At 35.8% G+C, this 11,338-nt stretch overlaps 2 protein-coding genes across 4 annotated transcripts; one reads left to right on the top strand and one right to left on the bottom strand.

Annotated features, from left to right (window-relative positions):
* Positions 1 to 3,060: 3,060 nt before the first annotated feature.
* Vps20 (vacuolar protein sorting 20) lies at positions 3,061 to 4,043 on the bottom strand. Its single transcript, XM_073075737.1, has 2 exons — positions 3,565 to 4,043; positions 3,061 to 3,437 (listed from the first exon to the last, which is right to left on the bottom strand). Exons 1-2 carry the CDS (start codon positions 3,865 to 3,867, stop codon positions 3,120 to 3,122), a joined length of 621 nt encoding a protein of 206 aa, XP_072931838.1. The 5' UTR covers positions 3,868 to 4,043; the 3' UTR covers positions 3,061 to 3,119.
* A 263-nt stretch (positions 4,044 to 4,306) lies between these two features.
* LOC140744220 (luc7-like protein 3) lies at positions 4,307 to 11,120 on the top strand. Of its 3 annotated transcripts, none has more exons than XM_073075735.1 (9): positions 4,307 to 4,615; positions 4,985 to 5,180; positions 5,880 to 5,977; positions 6,340 to 6,491; positions 7,269 to 7,406; positions 7,827 to 8,078; positions 8,580 to 8,950; positions 9,318 to 9,399; positions 10,659 to 11,120. In XM_073075735.1, the coding sequence occupies exons 1-8, from the start codon at positions 4,511 to 4,513 to the stop codon at positions 9,362 to 9,364; spliced, it is 1,359 nt and encodes a 452-aa protein (XP_072931836.1). In that variant the 5' UTR covers positions 4,307 to 4,510; the 3' UTR covers positions 9,365 to 9,399; positions 10,659 to 11,120. The 3 variants fall into 3 exon arrangements, with proteins under 3 accessions (XP_072931836.1, XP_072931837.1, XP_072931835.1); XM_073075736.1 differs by having other exon boundaries at positions 9,600 to 11,120; XM_073075734.1 differs by having other exon boundaries at positions 9,318 to 11,120.
* Positions 11,121 to 11,338: the final 218 nt, after the last annotated feature.

Here is an 11,338-nt window from a genome sequence, read left to right as displayed (position 1 = left end):
ATTCTTGAAGACTGGTAATAAGAAGTCGTTTCTATGTTAATTATTAAAAGAAGAAAATGGGCATCACTTTACTCTGTAAATAATTACGAAAAGGTCGCGGTGGTGAAACTATCTCATTACCTGCCAATAAGATATGTTTAAATTTGTATACAAGCATTTCAACGTTCCTGAATGTTTTTATGTCACAAATACACAGCAAACTCAATTCAAAAGTTATGATTTTAAAAATTATATAGTTTCGTCTTCACACTAAAAAGAGAATAAAGTATAAAATGATATCACAGAGACCACTGAAATTAGCCCATAAAACGTAAAAATGTCTCAAAAATCTTAAGCTTTTAAGCTCATCATTATAATCTGCAGCCTCAGTCCCCGTGACCTTTTAAAATTCTTTAGGGCCAATGTAAATAATGTTATTGCAGAATATGTTACTAGAGTCCTGTATGATATGTAATAATAACTGTAAATAATTAACGTTTTTAAAGTAAATCCGTTTTCAAATGAATATAAACGACATATTTTACATTATTTTCTTCAGTATCGGTAATAAGATTTTGCTATATTACTGTATGTGTATTTTTCAATATTTTGCAATTATTCATTACTTACCTGTATGTATGTACAGATTTTTATAGTTATTTAGGGGTTGCGGCAAAAATTCAGATTTGTAGCAAAATCATGTTTTTTTCTTATCTTTTAGTTTTTTTTTTTATTTGTTGTTAAATCATACATTCCTTCTGGATAAATTGTTAGGTATGTCACTAACAAAATTATGGGACACTTTAAAGGTTGATTTTTATTCTATAGCCAGTATTAAATATACTAGAATTACGTTACGAGAAGGAATCACTCTTTGTTATTCTTGAGGTTTCCGAATCTAGGATTTTGAATTATTTAGGTTCGTCATAATTTAATTAGGTCTTTCCTGCGATCACAATATAGTCAGATTTCTACTTAATTAAATAACGATACCTGTTATATTTTACACAAATCATTATTGCTTTAAATTTTCCTCATTTTGTGACTTAAATTTAATAGCTTTTAATGATTTTAACCATATCTTATTTTCGATAATCACTATGATTACGTTGTTATGTACCTTATAATGCTTTTATTGGTTTTATAATTTAATGTATAATTGTAAAAATGTAGAATTGTAAACATTTTATTTTTACACTTTTCTAAGGACTATAACCATAACAAGGCGAGATTTGCATTCAAACAGAAGTACCTCGCTTCATCTCTAATAATGTTAACTTATTTACTTTCTTGTTTATTTCGTCATTTTAACCACAACTTAAGAATATATAGGTGTCCTTTGCCATTTATGTACAGTACAATGTGTGATAAATTTGTAAGTTTAAATATAATTGTAAATGTCTTACTGGTGACTGTATTGCTTAGCTTAGCTATATCACCAGAACACGAAGTGGTGTTGTAATCACTTTGTGATTATTTTAACACAGCTTGTAAAACTTTATAAAATAGCTTGTATTTACATGTATATAGTTAGTTTGTAACCCATAGTTATATCCTTTAGTTAAATTAAGTGTAATGAGATATATCATTTATGTTAACTTAACTGGCGAAAAATGGAGGAACATGCTAGTACTAAAAAGATGGGATGTACGATTTTAAATCGTCTTTAAGATTTCTCTAAGGTGTGATTAATCATTGAGATAACTTAATAACAGGGCCAATGGTATAATATTTTATCTTCAATGGTGCCACGTTTATTTATATTTTATAGAAAATCATTCTTAGACACAATATAGTATGTACTAAAACATTAAGTTATGTTCAGTAATTTGATATGAATGAGATTAAAATATGACAAAAGTTCGTGTTGATTTCTTTTAGCCTTTTTCTGACCCATAATCCCTGCAATATATTATTGCATGTTAACTTAATAAGTTATTACATTACATTTATAAAGAACATGTGGACCATGATGTTTCGTGGTCTCTGTGATCTAGAGCCATGGATTAGGGCCGGTTTCCAAAACACGAGCAGAGAAGACATGGTTTCAAATAACCATTCAAATATAGTCGTTTTTAAACAATGCCCAATCTCGGTGTCTTGATTCGGTCGCCTTCACTGCATCATCTTATGTGTAACAGAAATAGAAGCGGGTCGCGGCGGAGACCACGGGGGCGGTGCGCGTATCCATTCTTGATACCTGCCTTGCCTACCACACATTCACCCACTAAATTTTGCGCTAACACATCGCTTCCGCACTGCTGGAAAGTCCACCTGCCAAGTTCCCTGCACATCTCTGCTCTTTCTTGATAAAAACTCAACGCCTCAAAGAGACTGGGCGGCAAATCTCAAGTATAGAGATGTGCCAATGTGACGAACATGTGTGGCGAAGCAGCGTAATAACAAATCCTGTGAGATTTAGCACCAGGGGCGTAGCTACCGCCGAATCAATGATACAGGGCCCTCGAGCGATAGGGGCCCCCCAGTGTGTTAAATGATGTTATTCACAATTTAACTCTGAAACTCTTAGGGTGCATCATAGATTAGTAGGCTGTACGTATTGGGAGAAACACATGATAAAAAGAAGTTTTAGCTTCAAAAATGAATAAGAAGGAAACATTTTTTGGGCACCCCCAAGAATTGTTTATACAGGGTCAATCTAAAATATGCTACGTCACTGTGTAGCACAATTTCTTAATTACTTCCTAGTAAAAAATAATCTATGCAGCCATATATTAAACCTCCTCTTCGAAGTTAGTTAAAAATAGATGAAATAGATGTTTGTAAAGTTCCTCAAAGGAATTGAGAACAGACTATGATAAGCAGTCTGTTAATGTTTCTCAGAATATAACTTCTCCATAATAATAATTTATTATGATCTAGAGAAATGTTTAACATAATAATTGTTTATATAAAAAATCTAAATCTAAAGGATCTTCCCACATGTCTAATAAAACAAATGTTCGAAGATATTTTTTTAACGTTATGATACATGCAACTTTATTCTTATGTTAAAATAATAGTGCCTTATTTATAAAAATTACATAGTATTCAATATAATATTGTAATAAAATACGAAAATAAAAGTAAAAATATAATATGCTTAGACTTGTATATACAATATATTGCATGGAAAAATATTAAGCTTCAACGGCAATTTTCTTTGCAGCAGACTTTGTTCTTTGTGGCTTTTCTGGTGCTCCTTCTCCAACTGGAGTAGGGAGCTCATCAGTAGGAACCTCCGGAAGTTGATCCTTGACATCAAGTATTGCTTCCAGCTCAGCTTCAATGGCTTCATCATCTTCTTCAGTCAATTGACCAGATATAAGCTCATCAATCTCCCTTTGTTTCTCAATACCTTCCTTCGTCTCTTCCATTATGGTCTCAATTTCGTCTATACTAAGAATATCATGGACCTTTTTCAGAGCTGCATTACCATTCTTCAAGCCATCAAGGACCTAGAAATACAATGTTTTAACGTTTTTATACAAAGTAATGTAACAACTTTCTATTTTAGATTTAAAGATACAAAGGAGTATACAAATAACTTATTTAATATTTTTTGATATAAAAAATGAAACATACCTGTATTTCAACCTGCGCAAACTCAAGATCATGAGTCAGTTGTTCTAACTTATCTAACTGCGCGTCTGTGTTTTGTAGAAGTTTCTCTTGGTATCTCTTCTTTTGTAATAGAGATTTTGCTTTCTCACGTTTGTTTTCAGCAAGAAGCTTCTTGGCTAGTTGTCGATCTCTTTCTAAATTTAATTCTATTTTCTTTTGGTATTGCTTCAGCTTATCTCTCTGCTGTTTCAGTTGTAAAACAGCCTTATCTTGTTCTGTAACTCTACTGACTGGCTTTTTACTTTTACTAAATAGTGAACCCATCGTGATTTCTGTTACTATTCCTCTTTACGGACTGATTTTATTTTTTAGATAATCTTACTTACAAATATCAAAATATAATGTATTTATATACCATAACATAAACATAATTTTATCGTATTAAAAAAGAATTATACTTTCTCTCAGTCAATAGTTATTGACAGCAATGACAGTGACAGATAAACTATCAGCTGAGTCAGCTGATTGTTATATTTTTTTAAATCGTTTTGGCCTTGCATTCCTTTTTTTTCGGACTAACATTATCAAAGACAATTTGTTGGATTAAAATGTTTTACGAAATTACACATTTTTATTGAGATATTTAATTAAAATTCTCTTATGACCATACCTTATACAAATAATGTTATAACCTATATAGGTTACTAATGTTACTATACTCTTTGGGTTATAACAGTACTGAAACTGTGACATGAAATATGCTTTGCATGAAACATGCATCACAATGTCACATGCATGCATCATTTATGTTGGAAATTATGCGTTGGTGGCGTCAAATGTTTGTACTAAATAATTTCTTGTGCATTGCGTAGCAAATTAGTTGTTCTGCAGATAATTATACTTAGTTGTAAGATATTTTATTATATGCCTGTTTGCGGGTTTGGTGTAGATATAGTAGTTTTACACCATGGCGGTGCTAGCGGCCGCTCAGTTGCTAGATGAGTTGATGGGGAGACATCGAAATACAAACCCAAATGAGAAAATAAAGAAACCTAACTGGGAGGATCCAGAGGTAAGCGTTTAAAATAATAATTGCAATAATGTATAATATGACTTTTTTATTATAACCTCAATCACAGTTAACGTACGCCAGGCTTTAGTATAATTTTAATATGTTGTTTGAATGTATTTTATAGGAATAGCTTCCGCATGTCACTTTTAGGAAAGGATCGACTTTTTTCCTGTAATTGAGGGAGTAGAGCACATTTCCTCATTTTCACAATGTTTAATATGCACTTACATCAAGCATCTGTATAAGTGTATATTTTTAATTAAATCACCAAAATAACAAGCCTGTAAGCCGAAACTCATGCAATTCACATACATGCGCAACTTACAATACATTCATCTTAAATATAATACAAATTTGCTCTTCCTACAGTACTGCAAATATTACATGGTGAAATTCTGTCCTCACGACCTGTTTGTGAACACCCGGGCGGACCTCGGCGTGTGTCCGAAGGTACATGATGATGAGGTTAAAGACTTGTTTGAGAAAGCTGACACTTCCTACAAAAAGGCTCAATATGTTGAAGAGTTCCTGCGATTTTGCCGGCACATGATCGGTGATGTTGAGAGTAAGTATCTTCTATTTATTATATCGTTTAAGTAGTAGAGGTATCAAGAGACTGTAATTTAAATGGTCAGAAAGTGGTGTAGCATGCCGGAGGCAGAGAGGGCAGTCTGTTCTGGGTAGTATGGTTTGGAGGCAGGTAAAGTCACTTTTTTTATAAGAGAAGTTTTAAGTAAGGTATATCAACATATTGTACAAGTAGGTTTCAGTACAGAGTAATTTTTATTGCAGACCATTTCCTTGTAAGGTATGACAAATTCAACTTCTACCCTAGGCAGAACTATGCAATGTCATTGGTCATAATTATTTATGTATTCAACTTATTCTAAATAGAATACAAATTTATGCAAATGTTAATGAATGCTGTATTGCTAGAAAAGCTGTAGTTTAGTTATTGTTTGTGGCATATATAGGATTATCATGTGTGACCTTTAGGAATAATATATTGTAATCTTATTTCTATTGCAATATGATGTAAATGTCTCGCAAAGTAGTAAGATTATGGTTATACAACATGCAACATGAATGGTTTCATATGTATATTTGTTGTTTGAATTCTCTTTATGCCCTATTGTTGGGCACTGGTTTCTCCCCATAATTGGGGAGAGCTGTATATTTATATCATTTGCAGTTTGTCTATATGTACATAAGGTATCATGGAAAATGGTAAGGAAAATATTTATTCCAAATGTAATTGTTCCAGGGAAAATCTTAAAAGGCAAACAGAGATTGGAGCTAATGAACTCCAAACCTGAAGGTCCACCCATGACTCAGGCTCAAACAGAGAAAAATCAGGAACAGGTAACAAAATTTTTAATACCTATTCCAAAAGCCCATTCCCAAGTTGATATGATATAATGTATATCAATAAACTTTTTTCTTATAACATTCAAGTAGTGGTAGAGAATGCAGTCCACCTGATCATAAGTGGTCACTGCTGTTTATATATATTTCTAACCAAATTCTGATCCCACCTGAAGCCTATCACAGATGGACACAGTACTATCAGGTTGCTTCATATGTAAGTCAACTAGTATCAACACTACCATCGCAATGCAAGAACTGTACCAAGTACCCGTCACCCTAAGAATAATTGTGGCTGTGATATCTAACCAGTTTAAGTACAATGGTGCTGGCATATTTAAATTGACATTTTTTTCTAGGTAAAACTGTTATCTGAAAAGATATCATCACTTGTGCAAGAGGCAGAGGAGGCGGGCACTTGCGGCAATGTTGAACAGGCTCAGGGACTCATGAAACTGTGTGATAGACTTAAAGAAGAGAAAGAACAACTCCTTAAACAACAGGAGAATAGGTTTGTATAAAATTATTGAAGAACAATAGTTTTATGTTTTAGATGCAACATTTGTGTCTATAGCAGCGTTTCCCAGCGTTCAGTCCACGGACCCTTAGGAAATCAAGCACAGTTTTCACGGACCCCCTTAATAAAATAAACAGCAAAAAAAAACGGATTAGGTATTTATTTTAGTTTTTACATATAAAATAAAATAAATACAAAAGGTAATTATAACTGTTAATTATGAAACATTAGAAAGAAAATTAATGTGATGATGGGTGTTGCTTTTTTGCAACTAAATCAGGGATATTCAGGTTGATGTTTCTACTAAGCTGTAATCTCAAATCAGATTCTACTTGTTATCTGTTTCTGTATTTGTTTTTTGTATAAACAAGAGTAGAGAATGCCTTTTCACATAGTTATGTGGTTGGAAAAGCAGTAAAGCGGCCCTTTTGCATTTAATGAGCGATTTATGTACGGTCCAGAGATGACACCGAGGACCCCCATACATATACTCGCGGACCCCCAGGGGTCCGCGGACCACAGGTTGGGAAACGCGGGTCCATAGCATTCATTATACTTCCATTGTATCCCCAGCTGTGTAGATCTATTTTCACCTGAAGTCCTGATATTTTCAATATTTCATGGTCATAGTGCACTTGACTTGAAAAATTTTAGAAGAATTCAGGCATGAAGGTTTTGTCCATATGTTTTCTTCATTGTTGTTCAAGCTGTTTTCAGTTATGTTTTAAGACATATTTTTAAATTAATTTACAATATTGTTTATCAACACAGCCACTGGTCAATGACAGCTGAGTTAGCAGCGGCCCAAGAGAAGCAGATGGAAGTGTGTCCAGTGTGTGGGGCTTTTTTAATTGTTGGAGATGCTCAGCAGAGAATTGATGACCATCTATCTGGGAAGCAACATGTGGGGTGAGTGTAAGATCTACCAGTCTACATACATATTAGAAATAAAAATAGTTAAAAAGGTTCATATTTTTTAATCCTGACAAATTTTTGGTGTTATAAAATATGTTTATTTAGGCTTCTCTATAAAATTAAAGGTAATAAAACAATTACAATGTTGATATGTTCTTTATTAATTTAGTGTTGGAAAATTTGGAAAGTATGTAATGTAAGTAGTATGTATGGATACTTTATTGTTGATAAAATAAAATTGTTACATCTTTTAATTTCATATGTCTAATTACACAATGTTGCAAAAGAGCAGTGTACTAAACTAGGTCGCAGCTTCTACTCTGTGGTCAATATTTATGGACAGTACCGCAATAAAAGCACCCTTTCAATGTTTACTTTTCGTACTGCATTTTAATTATTTATCAATTTTTTTAGCTATTTCAAACTACGCCAAGCGTACGAGGAGATGAACGAGGCCCGCGAGAAGGAGCAACAGGAGAAGGAGCGGCGGCGGCGCGAGGAGCGCGACCGGGAGCGCACCATGCGCGGCGGCGGCCTCGGCTCCGACCGCCGGGACCGCGAGCGGATGGAGCGGGACAGGGAGCGGGAGCGGGAGAAGGAGAAGGACGGCAAGGACACCAAGAGCGACAGGGATAGCGGGCGCGATCGCGAACGGGAACGTCATCGGTGAGTAGATCTTTGCGAATAACGGGACCTCGAGTGGATGGAGCGGGACAGGGAGCGGGAGCGGGAGAAAGAGAAGGGCGGCAAGGACACCAAGAGCGACAGGGATAGGGAGCGCGATCGAGAACGGGAGCGCCATCGGTGAGTAGGTCTTCGCGAATAATGGGACCTTGAGCGGATGGAGCGGGACAGGGAGCGGGAGCGGGAGAAAGAGAAGGACGGCAAGGGTACCAAGAGCGACAGGGATAGGGAGCGCGATCGAGAGCGGAACCGTCATCGGTGAGTAGGTCTTTAAGAATAATAGATTCCTATCGACGCTGTTTCGACCACCGACCTTGAGAGGTTGGAGTGGCACAGTAGTTCTAATTTAAATTAGTTACGACCGATTTTGTTCCCGAAACCATTTAAACTGCCTGTTTGTCTGTCATTACTGTTACCAAATTATAACTTCTATTTTCTGCACTAAATGTTCACATGTATATGACTATTATTCATTTACTACAGATCCAGCCGGGATGATAAAGAGAAGAACCACCGTCACGACGACCGTAACCACGATCGTGACAAGGAGCGCGACAAGGACCGGGACAAGGATCGGGATAAGGACCGCGATAAAGAACGCGAGAAAGACCGGGATAAGGAACGCGACAAGGAACGCGATAAGGAACGCGATAAGGACCGCGACAAGGAACGCGATAAGGACCGCGACAAGGACAGGGACAAGGAACGGGAAAGGGATCGGGACAAGGACCGGGACAAGGAACGGGAGAAGGATCGGGACAAGGAGCGGGACAGGGACAGGGACAGGGATCGTGAACGGGACCGTGACAAGGAGCGGGAACGCGACCGCGACAGGCGACACCGGAAGGATAGAAGTGAGTTATTTTCATTATTAATATGAGATTACTAAATGACATGAATACGTAATATGTATGAATAAAATACCACGTTTTTGCAGATAAAAGATCGCGATAAGGCGATTCAGATTTCTATAAAACGAAATATTACATATTTCCAAATATCACGTTGTCGTCGAAAATGAACGATATATGCGTTAATGTCAGAATAGAGGAATGGATAAATATAGAAGTATGGAATGCGTATTTTATATTATATGATGCGAGGTTTTCGTCATACTATATTAGCTATTTTTTTCTAAAACATATTTTTACTTCGCCCTATGTAGTTCTTCACACTTGAGTTGAACTGCAGTGACTGTATATCATATTAATTATATTTCAGGATCCCCTCACGAGCGGTCTCGCCGGCGTTCCCGCGACCGCCACTAGCAGTCACTGAGGTATCACAAATGCGCCTGGAACCGGTAAATAGCTTTTATCATAAATATTTTACATTCCATCACAACATGACCAACACCCAATACTTTACAACATAACACGACTTGTACGTCACCATAGTCAACACTAGATGACGGCTTCTTACCACTACCTAACACTAAACTCAACCCGAAAATGTAATGTACATACATTGATCAGTAATAAAGTGAACACTGTTGTTTTACAGCTATATGTTACATACCAAAATAAAACTTCGGTATATGGCAAACATATGGGGAATGTTCACCCAGTTGCATTCTCGATTTGGTAGTTGTCGTCACACCGACGGACTTGGCAGGTATTTGATTGGTATTTTGAATAGCTGCTGGGAGCCGACAGCATGAAAAGGGTTATCGGGCGATCGTAACTTCTCTTGCGGCCAATATTTGTTCAGATATTGGCTCGTTGGAGAGGCAGATTGGCCGATAGCTGCCTTTTTAGATGAGCAGTCCGCGGCGTCGTTGTTTTGAGGTACCTAATATGTGTATGTTTCGGAGTCGCGAATAGTCGGTCGAGTCGGCGTTCTCGTGGATCGCAATCGTGAAATGATGCCAGGTATTTGTTAGGTTACTGTGATTCGATGGAGGAATAGGCGATGAAACAACGTTAATGTTAAATTATTTATTATTTTATTCCAACATTAAAATCGATGTTTTTATTTTTCTACACACTCAGATAGATCAGGGAATAGGGGCTGAAATAGAATTGATGTTTAATTAGTAATTGCTTAATTCCTGTATTTAAATCGGTGTTTTCATTTTATATATGTTTAGATGGATAAATGGTCATGACATACATTGAATATCAAATTGCCTTGAGTTAATGAGAAGCAACTTTTTCAAATGATATTTAAATGACAAACGATGCCATGTGTCGGAGTTGTGAACGTGGAGCGTGAGCCATATGTCCTTGTCAAAGGATGCCGATATCACATCATCTTCCGTGTGTTTCCAGGTACCCACATATGGCAACAAGTTATGTGTTACATTCCAAAATCACATAATTCGAAACAAAAATTCACTTGTTGCCATATCACTTTATAAAAACCCTGTTTCCCGTTCTGGAAGACAACTGACAATGATTGAGAATGAATAGTCAAATTGTTTATCTGTTTTGTATGTATTACCTAATGAAATAATTCAATATACTTTTAAAGTAACATTTTTCAACAACCAATTCAATCATTGCAGTCTATTCCATGTTAATTCTTTATGTTTTGGTATTAGCATCTGGATGGGCTTTTCAGTTGGCAACCCATAGACGAAGATGGCGGATCATCGGGACCCCAGAAAAGAGGTACTTTTGAATTAAGGCACCCCTGGGCCGGAACGGGAAGAGATTGGTCCCGCACTACAGGAAAACAACGTCACAACGCCTTCGGTTTTGAGGTGACCTAGGATAAACGCGCATAACAATTTTATAATAATATTTCTAATTCTAAAAAAAATTTCAATATGCATGTAGTATGTCCGCATACTTAATTTTGTTATTAATTTGGTTTAGAATTAAAGCACTTGTAATGTGTAGCTACCTCTGAAAATATTTTATCCCTAGGGAGGTTATTACTGTAGGTAAACCAGATACCACAGGAGTAATTCAGGTATTTATCACTTTTTTATTCCACCGTAATGATGTTAATGTGATTTATTTTATATGTACCTATGGTAGGGATTATAATTTAATAAATTAATATGACTTTCGGGAATGTTGTTTTCGTTTTATTTATCCTTTCCTTTCCAATATTATACTTTAATTGTGAATCGCTGGAACTTAAAATTATTTTGTACATGATTGTTCAAGGATTTCTATTTTATATAACGATGCATTTTAATATAAAGACTAAGTAATCTGGACCTTCTTCATAGATCTCTAACTTATCTAGGTATTATGGACTAGCTTATTTTAGGTTATTTCTTATGTGTGCAA

The sequence above is a fragment of the Epargyreus clarus genome, unplaced genomic scaffold, assembly GCF_041222505.1.
Source record: "Epargyreus clarus isolate Ecla_fem2 unplaced genomic scaffold, WU_Ecla_fem_2.2 ptg000008l, whole genome shotgun sequence".
Classification (NCBI taxonomy): domain Eukaryota; kingdom Metazoa; phylum Arthropoda; class Insecta; order Lepidoptera; family Hesperiidae; genus Epargyreus; species Epargyreus clarus.
The sequence above is the reverse complement of the archived record's forward strand: the minus strand, read 5'-3'. Positions and strand labels throughout refer to the sequence as shown.